Source organism: Megascapheus bottae, chromosome 38 (genome assembly GCF_031878675.1).
Source record: "Megascapheus bottae isolate mThoBot1 chromosome 38, mThoBot2.hap1, whole genome shotgun sequence".
Classification (NCBI taxonomy): domain Eukaryota; kingdom Metazoa; phylum Chordata; class Mammalia; order Rodentia; family Geomyidae; genus Megascapheus; species Megascapheus bottae.
In genome coordinates this window covers 2,091,746-2,107,540 of record NC_143546.1, presented here as the reverse complement: position 1 = coordinate 2,107,540, position 15,795 = coordinate 2,091,746, and the positions used below count along the sequence as shown (strand labels likewise).

The 15,795-nt window shown below is 40.9% G+C and overlaps 1 protein-coding gene across 1 annotated transcript in view; it reads left to right on the top strand.

The window, feature by feature from the left end:
- Nucleotides 1-2,169: 2,169 nt before the first annotated feature.
- The window catches only part of Ythdc2 (YTH N6-methyladenosine RNA binding protein C2), a 45,127-nt gene continuing 31,501 nt past the window's right edge, over nt 2,170-15,795 (top strand). The window contains exons 1-7 of the mRNA XM_090325542.1: nt 2,170-2,524; nt 3,023-3,113; nt 6,523-6,719; nt 8,005-8,204; nt 11,353-11,519; nt 12,798-12,900; nt 13,719-13,875. Of these exons, the coding sequence (XP_090181668.1) occupies nt 2,344-2,524; nt 3,023-3,113; nt 6,523-6,719; nt 8,005-8,204; nt 11,353-11,519; nt 12,798-12,900; nt 13,719-13,875 (1,096 nt within the window). The 5' untranslated portion in view covers nt 2,170-2,343. The remainder of the gene's footprint in view (nt 2,525-3,022; nt 3,114-6,522; nt 6,720-8,004; nt 8,205-11,352; nt 11,520-12,797; nt 12,901-13,718; nt 13,876-15,795) is intronic.

Below are 15,795 nucleotides of genomic sequence, written 5' to 3'. Positions count from 1 at the left end.
TTTTTTTCTGGCTACTGCTTAGTGCCTACCACTCTTGATTGGCATTTTTGCTCAGGGCTGAGGTCTTCCACTTGAACCATACTTCCACTTCCTAATTCTAGATTCTAAAATAGTTATCATGTGCCCACAACACAGTGACCCTGCTCTTAAGAAGCTTACACCTAGGAAGCAAATAAAGCCAGAGGCTGATGGCTGGTGCCTGTAATCCGAGCTATTCAGAGTCTGAGATCTGAGAAATGAGGATCAAAGCCACCCTAAGTGCATAGGCAGAGAAAAAAAAATTTCATTTTATTTTTTATTATTGAGATAATGCACAGAGGGGTTACAGTTACATTCAAAAGGCAGAGAAACTCTTATCTCCAATTAATCAGCAAAAAGTCAAAATATAGGTGTGGTGCATGTGGCAGAGTGCCAGCCTTGAGCAAAACAACAAAAAAAACCCAAAATCCAAGAGAGGCCCTGAGTTCCAGCACTGGCACATGCGCACAGAAAGAAAATTTCTTTTTTTGTTGTTTTGTTTTTTGCTTGCCAGTAGTGGGGCTTTAGCCCGGTCTGGGCACTGTCCTTGGACACTTTCTGCCCAGAGATAGTGCTCTGCCACTTGAGCTACTGTGCCACTTCCGGCTTTTTCTGTATATGTTGTACCCAGAAATCGAACCTAGGGCCTTGTGCCTGCTAGGTGAGCACTCTACCACTAGGCAACCCTCCCGCCCCCAAATGCTGATTGAGACAGTATGTCTAAGGAAGGGATGTGTTCTTCTTTAGGTGATGACCCATCCTGGCCCTGGGCCCCCAGTGAAGTTCTGGGAGCAAGACTGCCTTGGGCAGGAGAAAGCTATCCAACTGGACAAAAAAAGCTTCATGTGTGCGGTGGTACATTGGGGAAGCAAACAAGCAAGCAAACACACTAAACCCCAGTGTTTCCACTCAAGAGTGGTGGGTGAGGCTTTCTGTCTTGAGAGGATTTAGGGGTTTTGTTGCAGGGTGGACTAACTGGAAGGCTTTCTGTGGTGGTGGTCCATCCCTACCTGGCTCCCTTTGTTTTTTTTTTTTTTTTTTTTTTTCCAGTCCTGGGCTTGAGCTCAGGGCCTGAGCACTGTCCTTGGACTTTCTCAAGGCTAGAGCTCTACCACTTGAGCCTCAGCACCACTTCCGGCTTTTTTTCTATGTATGTGGTACCAAGGAATCGAACCTGAGTCTTGGTGCACGCTAGGCAAGCACTTTAACCACTAGGCCAAACTCCTGACCCCTGGGGGCTCCCATTTTTTTTTAAAATAAAAATTTGATTCACGGTAATAACATTTTTTATTAATTTGTGTGCATGCTTGGGGCTTCACACATTACTAGCCTGACAGTCTACCTCATATATGTATATACTGTCTATATGTACATATATTCCACACACACACACACACACACACACACACACACACACGCACGCTCCGGTTGCTCTTCGGGGAGGCCCACATCTCCAGGACTTGAGCGAGGTTGGGGTTAGATGTTAGGAGGGGACCCCCAGGTCTTCCAGCGGGGGCTCCCACTCGCTTCCCGGCTAGCCACCCCAGCGAAGGGGCCCCGCACCGCCCTCCTCTCGGAGCCCTCCCGGGGACATGGACTCCATTCACCTGGGGGGGCCCCGGTGAGACGCAGGGGCGGTGAACCCTGGCAGGGCCACGTCGGGAAAGGACTCAAAATCACGTCCGTCCCGGCTGCGTTCCTCGAAGGTTGCCCGGGGGGGGGGGGAGGGCGGGGTGGGGACCAGACGGGGAGGAAGACGGACGGGCGTCGCGCTCCCTCCCGCTCCCTCCCGTGGGCCGAGCCGCCGGGCAGAGCCGCGCGGGAAGCGTGGCGCGCGGAACACCGACGCGGGGCGCAAAGCGGCACCCCGTTTTTTGAAGGAAAGGCGGGGGGGGGGGGTGAAGGGTTACACGAGGGAAAGAATGAGAATGACACCTGAGCGACCCGGCTGCGGGCGGGAGAAGACGGAGCGGCCTCAGCTGAGGAGAAGAAATCCCAGCGCGAGCGGGGACGCGAAGCCCCGGGGCGCAGCGCGATGACGTCACGACGGCGCCGACGTCCTCCCCCCCCCCGCCCCACCACCTCCGGGGGGCTCTCGCCCGCGCGCACGCGCACTCCGGGCCTCGCCGGGGCTACTTGAGTGGCGCGCTGCCCGCCGTCCGCCGCGGCTGGTGAGGCGAGCGAGGGCTGTTTGGTGACGCCGAGCGGCAGCCGGCCTTCGCCCCGCCGTCCCCGTCCGTGCTGGTCCCGGTGACCGCTCTCGGTCCCCGTCCGTCCACCGCAGGCCTGGCGGCGTCGGCGCGGGGCGAGCATCTCCTCAGGGCCATGTCGAGGCCCAGCAGCGTCTCCCCGCGGCCTCCGGCCCCGGGTTCGGGCGGCCCGGCCTCGGGGGGTCCCGGAGGAGGCGGCGGCCGGGCGAAGGGACTCAAGGATATTCGGATCGACGAGGAGGTGAAGATCGCCGTGAACATCGCCCTGGAGCGCTTCCGATACGGGGACCAGCGAGGTGGGCTTCGCGGCGGGACCCCGGGTCGGAGTCCGGGCCGGGCGGGGACCGAGGGCCGCCGGGGCGGCGCGGGGCGGCGCGGGGCGGCGCGGGGCGGGGGGGGGGGACCTGGAATTTTGTATAATTTGGTAGCAGAGACAGAAGGGTTCATGTTGAGAATTCACCGTGCTTGAGTTATACCCATCGGAAGCAAGGACTAAGCTCGAGTAGTGAAATATTCTCCTCAGTCACTCGACCAATTGCAGAGCCCAGGACAAATGAGAAGAGTCATCTTTGGTCGAATCAAGAGTCCTTTTTTTTTAGGTTTAATATGGGGTTTAAAAAATGACTGTGAATCCTGCTAGTTAGTCACTCGGTAGTCGTTATTAATATTTTCTTTTCACACGGAATATGATCGGATTGCGTATGTATGGGTTTCGTATTTTGTATTTGCATTTGCCTTGCTTGCAAGAAAATTACCCACTAATGATAATACTCCTTTTCTGTTTTCCTTCGTAGAAATGGAATTTCCGTCTTCTTTGACGAGTACTGAAAGAGCTTTTATTCATAGATTGAGTCAGTCTCTGGGTTTGGTCTCTAAGAGTAAAGGGTAAGCTTATATCTATTTATTTAGAAAATAATTTTTCCTTGTTGCGTTTTAGAGACTGGGTCTGCCTGTATGGCACATGCTGGGCTAGAGCTTGAGATGTCTGCTCCAGCCTCTTGGTGCAGTATAGGTGTGCCCCACCACACTCATCCTTAAAGGAAGTTTACTTTCCAAGAGAAGGATACATGTGTCTTTACTATATTTAGTTGTTCCCCGTGTAGTTTTGCCTTTTAAGTTACAGTGTGTGTAGATAAACTCAGTTCTTAACCAAGTTCAGCTATTTCTTCGTTCTCTTCCAGAAGGAGAATGCCGTACAGTTTCTTTTAGGCAATTTAGATTGATATAAGACAGATTAACTAGGGAAAAATATATTTATTAAAAGGAACATTGCATAGCATATAACCAGAGGGAGCCCAGTGAAGATGAATTTAACCTTGGATCTTACATAGCATCCACTCTTGCCCAGTAAAGTCTGTAGAAGGGTGACAACCAAGGAAAAGGGCTTGAAGCTTGTAATGGCTGGGTCAGACTGCTAGAGGATAAAGGAAGTATTAACAAGATTTCCCTTGCTGACTTCTCTGATGTCCTAGGGGTTGATCTAGCAGTTGTCTCTGTGATTAAGAGTCAGCCTGCTGTTTTGGTCAAGAGTGGAAGGACAGAAAGTTCTTCTTCTGTCTGCTTTTTCACATTTGCCTTTAGTTCAAAATAACCCTAGTGGGTAAAGTGACGTATCTTGGAGGCATATTCTGAAGCCCTTCAAGGGGAAATTTTTTTTTTTTTTTTTTTTTTTTGCCAGTCCTGGGCTTGAGCTTAGGGCCTGAGCACTGTCCTTGGACTTTCTCAAGGCTAGAGCGCTACCACTTGAGCCTCAGCACCACTTCCGGCTTTTTTCTATATGAGGTACCGAGGATTCGAACCCGGGTCTTCATGCATGCTAGGCAAGCACTTTAACCACTAGGCCAAACTCCCGGCCCCTCAAGGGGAAATTTTAAGATGTAAGGAAAAGGTAGTTGAAAAGGTGAAGTTGTCGAGAACATTAATTTTGATTTTTTTTTTATGAAAACATGATTTTGAAGAGTACATTATAAGATAAAGAAGAATAGCTTACATATGATTACCTAGTGCTGGCTGACTCTAGACTTTAGCTTAGACACTTGTGCATTTGGAACTTCAAGGTAACTTGTAAAAGAGCAGTTAAGAACCGGGTGCCGTGGCTCACGCTGTAATTCTAGCTACCCAGGAGGCTGAGATGTGAGGATCGAGGTTCAAAGCCAGCCTGGGCACTAAAGACCCTGAGACTCATATCTCCAATTAACCTCTAGAAAACCAGAAGTGGTGCTATGGCTCAAGGGGTAGGTTGTGTAGCATTGAGCTGGAGAGTTTAGGGATAGCACCCAGGCCCAGAGTTCAATCCCCACAACTGACCCCCCCCCCCAAAAAAAAAAAAAGAGCAATTAGGTTCCTGATTGGATACCTAAGGAACCTGCTAGATGGGTAAATGCTATACTTGAAAAGGAAAATACAAAAACCATGATCCTCAAAACACCTGGGCCAAACGTGTTTTGAGATCAGATCTTTCAGAGTTTAGAAGGGCATTAGGAGTGCATTTGTTGTATGCTACACAGTAGTCCTAATAAGGTAGAGGCTTCACCTTTAGTTCCACTAATAATTTTATTGGAAAATGTATAAATATTCACACCACATAAAGACTTAATAACCATGTCAGTTTAAGCAGGCTTTGTTGCCAGATGGAGTTGCTTATAAAAAATTAACTTCCAAGCCAAGTGTTGGTAGCTCACACCTGTAATCTTAGCTGTTCAGGTGGCTGAGAGCTGAGGATCAGGATTCTAAGCCATCCCAGGCAGGAAAGTCGATGAGACTCTTATCTCCAATAGGTTACCAAAAAAAAAAAAAATTCAGAAATGGCACTGTGGGGAGGGAGAAGGGGGAAGGAAAATGGGGACAAAAACATGAGAAGGGGTATCTGTGTGAGAAGTAATGCACCTACTATCTGGCGAGTATAACTGTAACACCTCTATACATTACAATTAAGAAAAAGTAAAGAAATGGCACTAAAACTCAAAGTGGTAGAATGCTAGCCTTGAGTGAAAAAGCTCAGGGACAGCATCAGGCCCTGAGTTCAAGCCCTCCAATCAACACCAAAAAAACAAAATAACAAGAGTTTTCAGAGCATTTTGGATTTCAGAATTGCTAATAAGAAGTTTAGGGCCTGCACTGGAAAACCAACTTCTATATAGTTACATCATTTCTATGGTGAACTTTTAAATTCTAAACAACACTGTTTATGACAGCTGTTTGAACAGTCTACTCATATTTCTGTTCAATAGCATGGTCATTTGAAAGGTGATCCAGAATGGAGAAACATCTGAGAAAGGAGAGAGAAAGTAAAAAGGTACCAGGGTGAGAAAGGCAGCTGAGGAAGCCTTTAATTTAATGCAATATCTCAACATGTAGTCTAGGGTGGTCTGAAACTTGCCATTTGCCTTTCTCAGCCTGTTACGTGCTACTCTGTGTGTGTTTGTGTATTTATGTTTACAGTTCTAAGAATTGAATCCAGGGCCTTATCCACACTAAGTAAACACTCTAACATTGAGTCACACCCAACTCAGGGGAATGAGTTAACCTTGAAGAACTGGAGGAGAGGTAGGAGGAAGGAGATACTGAGGGAAACAGTGTCACAGGATTACTTACCCAGTTACATGCTTACAATCTTCAGGTTGAGACCTATTTCTTAGTTCCTTTTCATTTTAAATAAACTTCATATAATATTTACTTGACATTACAGTATTAATAGTATTGACTTTCAAATGCTTTGTTTTTGCAGAAAGGTAACTTTGAATTTACTTTTTTTTTTCCGTCAGTTGCTGGACTTGACCTCTGGGCTTGGGCACCGTCGCTGAGCTTTTTACTCAGGCTAGTGCTGTACCATTTTGAACCACAGTGCCACTTGCAGTTTTTCTGGTGGTTTTTTGGAGATAAAAGAGTTTCATGGACTTTCCTGCCCAGGCAGGCTTTGAACCTCAGTCTTTGGCCTTCTGAGTTGCTAGGATGAGCCACCAGCACCTGTCAAATTATTTTGTATTTAGCCACAATGTTAGGTAATCTATGTTAAGAAACATTTATTTTGACACATTATTTTGTTTGTTGTATTATTGAGATGATGTTTCATCTACCATAAAGTTTGCTAAACAAGCACTTAACACTTCATTTCAATGGAAAATAATCTTGTGGCCACTTGAACTCCAGATCTATCTACTGAGCTCTTTGGGACTTCCCAAACCATTTTGACTTTTTTTTTCATTGCTTTGCTTGGGACATAATTTCTCAGTAGGTATATATCATATGTGAACAAGTTGATTATAGTAAATAAATGATTTTTATTAATATTTAGAAAGGGAGCAAATAGATACCTAACTGTGAAGAAGAAAGATGGATCAGAAACAGCTCATGCAGTGATGACATGTAATTTGACTCACAACACAAAGCATGCTGTTCGGAGCCTAATTCAGAGATTTCCTGTCACCAATAAAGAACGTACCGAACTTCTGCCTAAAACAGAAAGAGGAAATGTGTTTGCAGTTGAAGCTGGTATGTATGCTCTGGGAGCTTCTTGTTTACCTTACTTAGTACTTGATGACTGTTTTCCATTTTGGATGTTAAAAATTAGTAGTGAAAATAAGTTTTCATAGTTTGTTAGAAATAACTAAAGGTGATCAAAAGTGTGAAGCAAAATGCAGTGTTGTAGCATGTCACGGAGTCTTAATAAGGCCTCACAGCAACCTTTGCAAAGTAAGAACTTGCTGTATTTCAAAGATGAAGAAACTGTAACTCAAAGGAATTAAATAACATAAGGTCACTCAATCAGCCAGTGAACTTCAGAGCTGGAATTGATCCTGAATTACGGTGCTGTGACCCAGTAATGACCAAGAGTTTGATTGGGAGAGTTAGCTTCTGCTAAGGGATGGGACACAATTGTTTGTACATTAAATTTCTCAAATTTAGAGTTTTAAAAAGAAGTTGTTATTTGGAAGAATAGCTTCTGAGGGGAGAAAGTTATTTTATTGCCGTGTTACTCATAAATTCTTGTGATGCTCACTGCTGGAGTGTTGGCGTCATGTAGCAAATACATGGCCCAAGGTAAAGAACTTGTTTTGTCTGGTTTTTATTTTTACTTTTTAAATTTGTATTTGTTTGATAGTGCTGAGGATTGAACTCAAGGTCTGGCTTATGTAAGGCCAATGCTTTGCTATCGAGCTACATCCCCTGCCCTGAAGAGCTTGTTTTATATAAAAGCATAGAAAAGTATTTTGATCTGTATGGAGAATTTAAAAAAACCCAAAGTAAAAAAAAACTCTTTCCTGCCTTCTTAGTTAAATGTGGTCTTCGGCTACAGTGCTCAATTAGGAAATTTGTTAAGCATTACAACCTTGTAGTTACACATATTATTCTGTTTAATCATTTAATCATACATATATAGCCTTAAACTTAAATAGTTTACTTTTTCAATGTTACGTTGTATGTAACAGGTCTTATGAGTACAATGAATGTTATTTGCTATTTCAAAGTTTTAATTTTCTGTGACAGTGAGAGAAACTTAGAGCAAACCTCAGAGTGATTTAGATTGTCAAAACTTTCCTTTTTAATGGTTATCAAATTGTTAACTTCTCGCTATACATAGGAATACTTTTGAAGTGTTTGCTTTGTAATCAGTCCTAGTGGTTTGTGTAAGCCCATGCTATATGATACACAGCTGGGTAGGAGAGGTACCCTGCTAACTGTAGACTGGATTACATAAAAGGTACTTAGCTTTGTTCTCAGCACTTTTTTCTCACGGTGGATCATGAAAACTTTCTTTTTTTATTTACTTTCAAAGAAAACCGAGAAATGAGCAAGACAAGTGGGCGACTCAACAATGGTATACCTCAAGTTCCAGTGAAAAGAGGAGAATCGGAATTTGATGCATTCAGGCAGTCTCTGCCAGTGTTTGAGAAACAAGAAGAGATTGTGAATATAATTAAGGAAAATAAAGTTGTTTTGATTGTAGGAGAAACAGGGTCAGGAAAGACCACACAGGTTTGTTCTTGGTTGTTTCCAGAAGAAAATTTGTCCCATATTGTAGTTTTATATCAGAGCTACACATACTTTCAAGTAGAAATCTCTAGTTATTCTAATGGTTATTTCAGAAATAAATTATCATTGGAAGTACATTTGGAGAATCTGTAGAAAGGAAATGTTTTAAAATTACTTGTTTTTAACTGGTACATTTGTGCTTTAATGAGACAGGGCAAGTGCTGTTTGGGTGTCATTTGTTGTCAAAGGAGGAACTGGGATTTATGCTAATAATATAATGTAGTAATGTGTAATAATGTCATATTGAACACCTGATGGCAAGATTTACTCAAATACTGATAGTTAAACTAATTCTAATAATATGAAATTTAAAAACTATCATTTTGCATTTAATATTAAGGAACTAAGTATGTGAATTTCATTATCTAAAGCACATCATGGAGCATATTATATAGGAAGGGAAAGATAGTTATAATTCTTCTAATTCTCTTTCTGCCTTGTTGTTAGGAAACTGCAGTGGTTTTGTTATCGAAGGATAAAAGTGTGTGTGTTGTTTTGTTCTCAGCAAGAGAACACAGGCACACGAATGTATATCTGGTAATAGTCATAGATAATAACATCTGCATTTTTTTTTTTTGTCCTGGCCTTGAGCTCAGGGTCTGAACACTGTTCTTGAGCTTTCTCAAGGCTGGCACTCTACCACAGCACTACTTCCGTTTTTTGTTTTTTTTTTTAATGTATGTGGTACCAAGGAATCGAACCTGGGTCTTCATATATGCCAGCAAGCACTCTATGACTAGGCCAAACTCCCAGCCTGCCTTTTTAAAAATTTAACAGAAATTAAGATATTTTTCTGTGTCAATACTTAAAGGTTTACCTCAAAAAATAACTGTGTATTCCTGAACACTTTCATAATGATAAGAAGCAACTGTTTTACTATGTGTTAAGTTTTACAAGGGCTATATTATTCCAGCTTCTTCATAATGTCACAACAAGTAGATTTTTCTTATCTCCTTTTACAGATAAAGAATAAGAACTGAAGTATCCAGATATTACTTGTCCTGGCAGAGCAGGAGTCTTACTCTTATTGTTTCCTAACATTTATTTGCTTATTTCTAAGAGTTTTGGTAGGATAAATTTCTACATGTACAGATGTCACATAAAGAATATTATAAAGTTTTATTTGCTAGAGTAATTCTATAAATTTATTTAATATATTAGAACTGTGTTAAATTTTCCTGTGTTTCTAAAGCTTGAGCAAGATTGGTGTTGTAGTCATAGGAACCTTTACAAGCTAAGAACTTCTTGTGTTTCAAAGATGAAGAGACTGGTCCTAAAGTTTGGCCTAGCAATAGAGTGCTTACCTAGGATGCACCAAGGCCGAGTTCCTTGGTACAACATACACAGAAAAGACCTGAAGTGGTACTGTGGCTCAAGTAGTAGCACTCTAGCCTTGAGAAAGCCCAAGGACTCAGGGCTTGAGTTCAAGCTCCAGGACTGGCAAGAAAGAAAAAGATGAAGACACTGTAGTTCAGAGGAGGTAAACACACACACACACACACACACACACACACACACACACACACAGTTATAACCTGTCCCTTTGTTTTATTAAAGAATGATACATATGTATACATACGTACTTGATAAAATTTTCGTATCTTTGATTCTTAGGTACTTGTATCTTTTTATTTGCTTATCTGTTTATTCCATGAGTTTCTTCTCTTGTTTGTTTGGTTTTTTTTCCCTTCTCTTTTTGAAGCAAGGTCTAGTCCAGGTTGGTTAATCTATGTAGTTCTGGCTAGTTCAATCTTCATGTGTGAGCCCCCTGAATGCTGGTTTACAGGTGTGTGCTACTATGCCTGTTGTATAAGTTTCTTTATATCTCATTTTTCTTCTGTTTCAATCATTTTTTTGATTAGTTGTGGGGCTTGAACTCTGGGCCTGGGCATTGTCCCTGAGTTCTTCAGCTCAAGGCTACAACTCTACCCCTTGTTCCACAGGGCCACTTTCAGTTTTCTGATGGTTAATTAGAGATAAGAATCTCAGGGACTTTCTCAGTCTCAAAGCCTGGGCTGGCTTTGAACTGCAGTCCTTAGATCTCAGCCTCCTGTGTAGCTGGGATTACAGGCGTGAGCCACCACCCCCGGCTTGTTTCAGTCATTTTGAATTTATTTTTTAGACTATTTTGTGCATGTATATTTATTGTCTAATAAATATTTAAAAATAATTTCTAATCTTTTTCTTTTAACTTATGGTATTTTGTTTAGTAGTTTAACATTTTTATTTAGTCAGAATTTTTTTAAAGTTATTAGGCCATATGAAGGAGTCCATTTCCTACTTAAAAGTACTGTTTTCCTATACATATTTTATTCTGATACTTGTATTTAAAACATTTCTCAGAGATTTCATTGTATTGATGTCAAGTAGAAATCTTTTTTTCTCTGTCAGTATTTATTTGTTGAAATACATACCTTAAAACTCGATCCTTTACCCCCAAATTTAATACGCTGTTTGTGACCACATTTTGATTATTCTTGGCTCTGTTTCTGGAATTTCTACTCATGTATCTTTAAGCTCATCATCTGTGCCTGCTCCAGGTTGTCCCTTCATACTTTATGTAGCTTACAGTGTGTGAAATAATAGTCTTCATTGTCTTTTGCTTCTTCCAGTAGATACGGGGTTTACAGCACGTTAGTTATCACTACCACTCCACAAGTGGTGAGAGTGCCTTAAATAACATTTCACAATCCCTCCCTCCTCTCCCTGCATGACCACTGTCGTCATTCATTGTTGCTTAACGTACAGGTATATGTGGGTACACATTTAATCATATGTAATCACATACAATCACTATGCTGAGCAAACTTAGGTTAACTGAGAAAAAGAAAAATAAACTTTTATTTTACCTTAATCTATTCCTTATTTGATGTTCTTTATTTGTCTTTTAAAGATCTGAGTTTCTGGCCTATTTTATTTTCCTTGTCTGTATTTTTTAGAAAAATTCCTGCAAGGTATATATGCTGGCCACAGATTTCTTCAGTTTTTATTTGAGAACTTTTTTGGTTCCAACAGTTTTTCAGTTGATTCATTGGACTTCCATGGCAATGAAAAAGACATGGCATTTCATAATTTAAAATTTTCATTTCAGATTCCTCAGTTCCTCTTAGATGATTGCTTTAAAAATGGTATCCCTTGCCGGATATTTTGTACCCAGCCAAGACGATTAGCAGCAATTGCTGTGGCTGAAAGAGTTGCTGCTGAGAGAAGGGAAAGAATTGGTCAAACAATTGGTTATCAGATCCGATTAGAAAGCAGGTAAACATAGTCCTTCTTCTAATTCTTAGAAAAGACTAAGTTCATATATGTCATGAAAAACTATGAATGTGTTAGTTGAAAAAGAAAAAAAGAGGGGCCAGGAGTTTGGCCTAGTGGTAGAATGCTTTGCTAGCATACATGAAGCCCTGGGTTCAATTCCCTGATACCACATACACATAAAAAGCCAGAAATGGTGCTGTCGTTCAAGTGATAGGGTGCTACCCTTGAGCTGAAGAGCTTAGGAACAGCGCCCAAGCCCTGAGTTCAAGCCCCACTACCAAAAGAAGAAAACAAAAATTGGTGATAGGTGCCAGTCCTAGCCCTGGGCTCAAGGTGAACTCAAAGTGGTCTTGAGCTATCACTCCACTTCTGCATTTTTCTTGGTGCTTAATTGGTGATAAGAGTCTCATGGACCTACTTACTTCAAACTGTGATCCTTAGAGCTCAGCTCCCTGAGTACCTAGGATTACAGCAGTGCCCAGTATATGTTAGTTGAAATTTAAGGGACCCTTTTGCATCAGGATATTGGTATCATGTCTAGAACTAGGTTTTGAATAAATGGTTTGAAACAGATGTGCAAACTGCACTTCATAGTTTGATCATGTATACAAGTTATTTCATCTTGCTTAGCCTCAGTTTCCCTGTAAAATGAAGCTACGCCAGCATCTAGAACATGGGATTGTTGCTAATGTGTACAGTAAGAACTCAGATGTTTGTGGCTGAATTTTCACATCACTGGTACAGGTTGAGTATTGTCCGTTTAGAGGAACACTTGAGGCAAAAAGTGCATCAGATTTTAGATGTGTTCAGAAATTGGGTACTTGTGTCAATTTTACCAGTTGAGCATCTGAAATCAGATACGCACTGACACCCAGCACTTCCAGAATACTTTGGATTTGAAGCCTCTGGTTAGGGTGCTCAGCCTCCAGCAGGACACTTGGCACCTCTCAACAAATAGTGCTATTTCTTTGTCTTCATTAGTGATTTTGGAAGTTGATTTAATTTGTGATGCATTTTTTTCCCAAGTAAGAAGTACATAAGATTGTTTTCCAACCGTTGAGTTTTTTTTTTAACATATTACTTAGCTCATGAAACGATTATCAGTAACAGATTTCCGAAGTTACGTGTATAAAATGCATGCTTCTTATAACTTTCCTAATAAGCCATCATACTATTATTAATATTTATTAAACTACTATAAGGCCAGCACTTAGAGCAATTATTTTTAATCTCATAAAAGATTTGTAAATTGTGCACTGTGTTTGCTGTCTTACAAAGGGTTTCTCCGAAGACCCTGCTGACGTTTTGCACAAATGGGGTGCTGCTTCGCACGCTGATGGCAGGGGATAGCACCTTGTCCACTGTGACCCATGTGATTGTGGTAAGGATGCTCCCAGATTTGCCAGAGGCCGCTCTGATGATTCAACAGTTAATCCGCAATTGCATTTTAGAATAGAGACAAAATGAGAATTCATTGCTTTGGACATCCTATTCTAATCAACTTATTTTCTTTTGTCTGTAATTACTAGAAAGAAATATTTTGTATTAAATAAAGGTATTCTTCAAGTTTTGTGGGGAAAAATAAGACATGAGGGAGGGGCCGGGTGATCTATTTTATATAGAGAAGGTTCTATTTTTTCCATCTCTAAAGTTCTTCAGTCCTTTAAAATGGGTTTCCTTTATATGGTAAATCTGCTAAGTTAACTGTTGATTAAATAAGTTTATGAATGTTGGTGAATAAGATTAGGTTGTATAAGCTCGTAATAAGCACCTGTTGGAAACTTAAGCCCTTGGCTCCTGATGCTAATAGAAACCTGTATTTACGATGAGCTCCTGATAGGTTTCCTGGCCTGCTCTCAAACTTGTGAGCTAACTGCTGCAGCCTCCCAGCTAGCTGGGATTGCAGGTGTGCACTCTAGTGCTCACTTGACAGCATATTTAAATTAGCTTGGTTTAGTTTGGAGTTTGTTAAGCTCCACTGTTCTAGCTTATGTGGTTTTACATGCTATAGAAAAGATAGAACTTTGTTTTGTAGAGTTAGTTGTTAATGGTGATCTTGAATTGTTTATCATACAGACTCTTGCCTAACACTGATTAACCTTGTCCATGTTTAATTTGAACTCGTATAATCCAGTGTACCATTCGTTTAAAGATTTGTCATTTGTAACTTTGTTGCATGGTTTTGTTTGTTTGATTCAGGATGAAGTGCATGAACGGGATCGATTTAGCGATTTCTTACTTACGAAGTTAAGAGATTTGTTGCAAAAGCACCCGACTTTGAAACTGATTCTTTCTAGTGCTGCCTTGGATGTAAATCTCTTTATAAGATATTTTGGAAGTTGTCCAGTGATCTATAGTAAGTATAATGATCAGATGTCTTTCATTTTTGTGAGGTAGACTTTGGGGATGTCTTACATTTTTTTCAGCAGAAGTTGGGGAGTGTGTGAACTAGCATCAATTTTTGGTCCTATGAGATAAGGATTACAGTTTGTTCTCTCTGCATTCCACCCCTCCTTTTCCCACTAGAGCTCTTTGGTATTGTGGTAAATTCAGTTCTCTAATCTTAAAAAGAAATACATTTTATTTTAATCTGGTGTTTCCTTTTAGATTCTGTCCTCCAACTTCTTCCCTTTAATGTTAGGTTCTTTTGAAAAGCAGAGCATATTTCCATGTTTGCTTTCATTTACTTCTGAGTACTCTGACTTTCAATGTTTGCTCTGTTCCTTTAATAAAACTGGATTTTGTCTCTAATGCCTAAAAAATCATGAATTTGTTAAAAATTATATAAGTTGTATGTATTTTAATGAAATAATAACAATTTATAGAGGAAGACTTCATAGCCATGTTTATCTTCTTTCTGTTCTATGCCCTGCTTTCCTGATGCTATGACTGCAAAAGAATGGTAGACTTTCTTTGTTGACCATGTCATGTAAACATATACGAATATATTTATACGTATTTACAAAAAATGCTGTATAAAGCTGAGCATTGCCAGTGGCTGGTGGCTTATGCCTACAATCCCAGCTACATAGGATCTGTGGATCACGGTTTAAAGCCAGCCCAGGCAGGAAAGTCTGTGAGTTTCCTATCTCCAATTATCCACTACAAAAACTAGAAGTGGAGCTGTAGCTCAAGTAGTAGAGTGCTAGTCTTGAGTGAAAATGCTCAGCGACATCACCCAGGCCCTGAGTTCTAGCCCTAGGACCAGCACACACACATGCACAGAAGCATAGCCATGAGCATATACCTATTGTTTGCTTTACTTACATGACAGTAAACTATAAACAGTTTATTAGTTCAGTAACTATGGATCTAGTTCCTTATTTTAGCTGTTGCCCGAGTATTACACACTATGAATATACCAAGATTTAATGTGTCCTTTTGTTTTGAAGACCCTCAGATTGGTTTTATAAATGATGATTAAAAAGAATATCTTGTATCTTGTATGTATATCCTTATATGCTCTTACATCTGGAAGTAGAGTCCTGAAAGTGAAATTTGTGTAGCTTTGACCATTTTCCTTTTTCAGAAGACTGAAATGCTTTCCATTTTGTGAGCTATATCTGGGATATTTACTACTTGTACAATCTTCTGCGAGTTGCTTTGACTCAGACCGGTTTGCTATGCTTCATGTTTTGATTTCTGCAAAATTCTTACTTCAGGGTTCAGTGTTATTTTATAAGCCCCTTTGGTGAAATGCCCAAGCCACTGTTAATTTGGCATTGTAGCTTCCACATCTTACTTTGCACTGTGCGGTCACCGCACCCTTCTCCCTTCTCTCTTCTGTAGTGTTTAAATTGGTATTGTCCGGGGTTCTCCATTTCCTTTTCTTTCTCTATTCCTTCTCCCTTTTTGGTTTTCCCCCTCTATTTTCCCTGCTCTGTGTTGCACTTCCTTTGCTCCTAGAACTGTGATCAGTTTGCCTAGAGACGTCTTCATGCCTTTGGCGTCTTCCTTTGGTGTACTGAAAATAATTCTGTAGAACTTTGGATTTAGGTATCTTACAGATGCTTAAATACCTGGAGATGCACTACAGATTCAATACCCAGTTCCTCCCTGAGTTGTTTGTGTTAGTTAATTCTACTGCTATTGACCTAGTCACATAAGGGTCAAACCTGTACATTCTCTTCATAATAGTTGCTTCAGCAATGACAATTGGTACCTTAAAAGTCTATGCCAGTAACCTATTGGTGCTTGCCTAGCATGCTTGAAGACCTGGTTCCATTCCTCAGTACCACATACATAGAAAAAAGCCAGAAGTAGTGCTGTGGCTCAA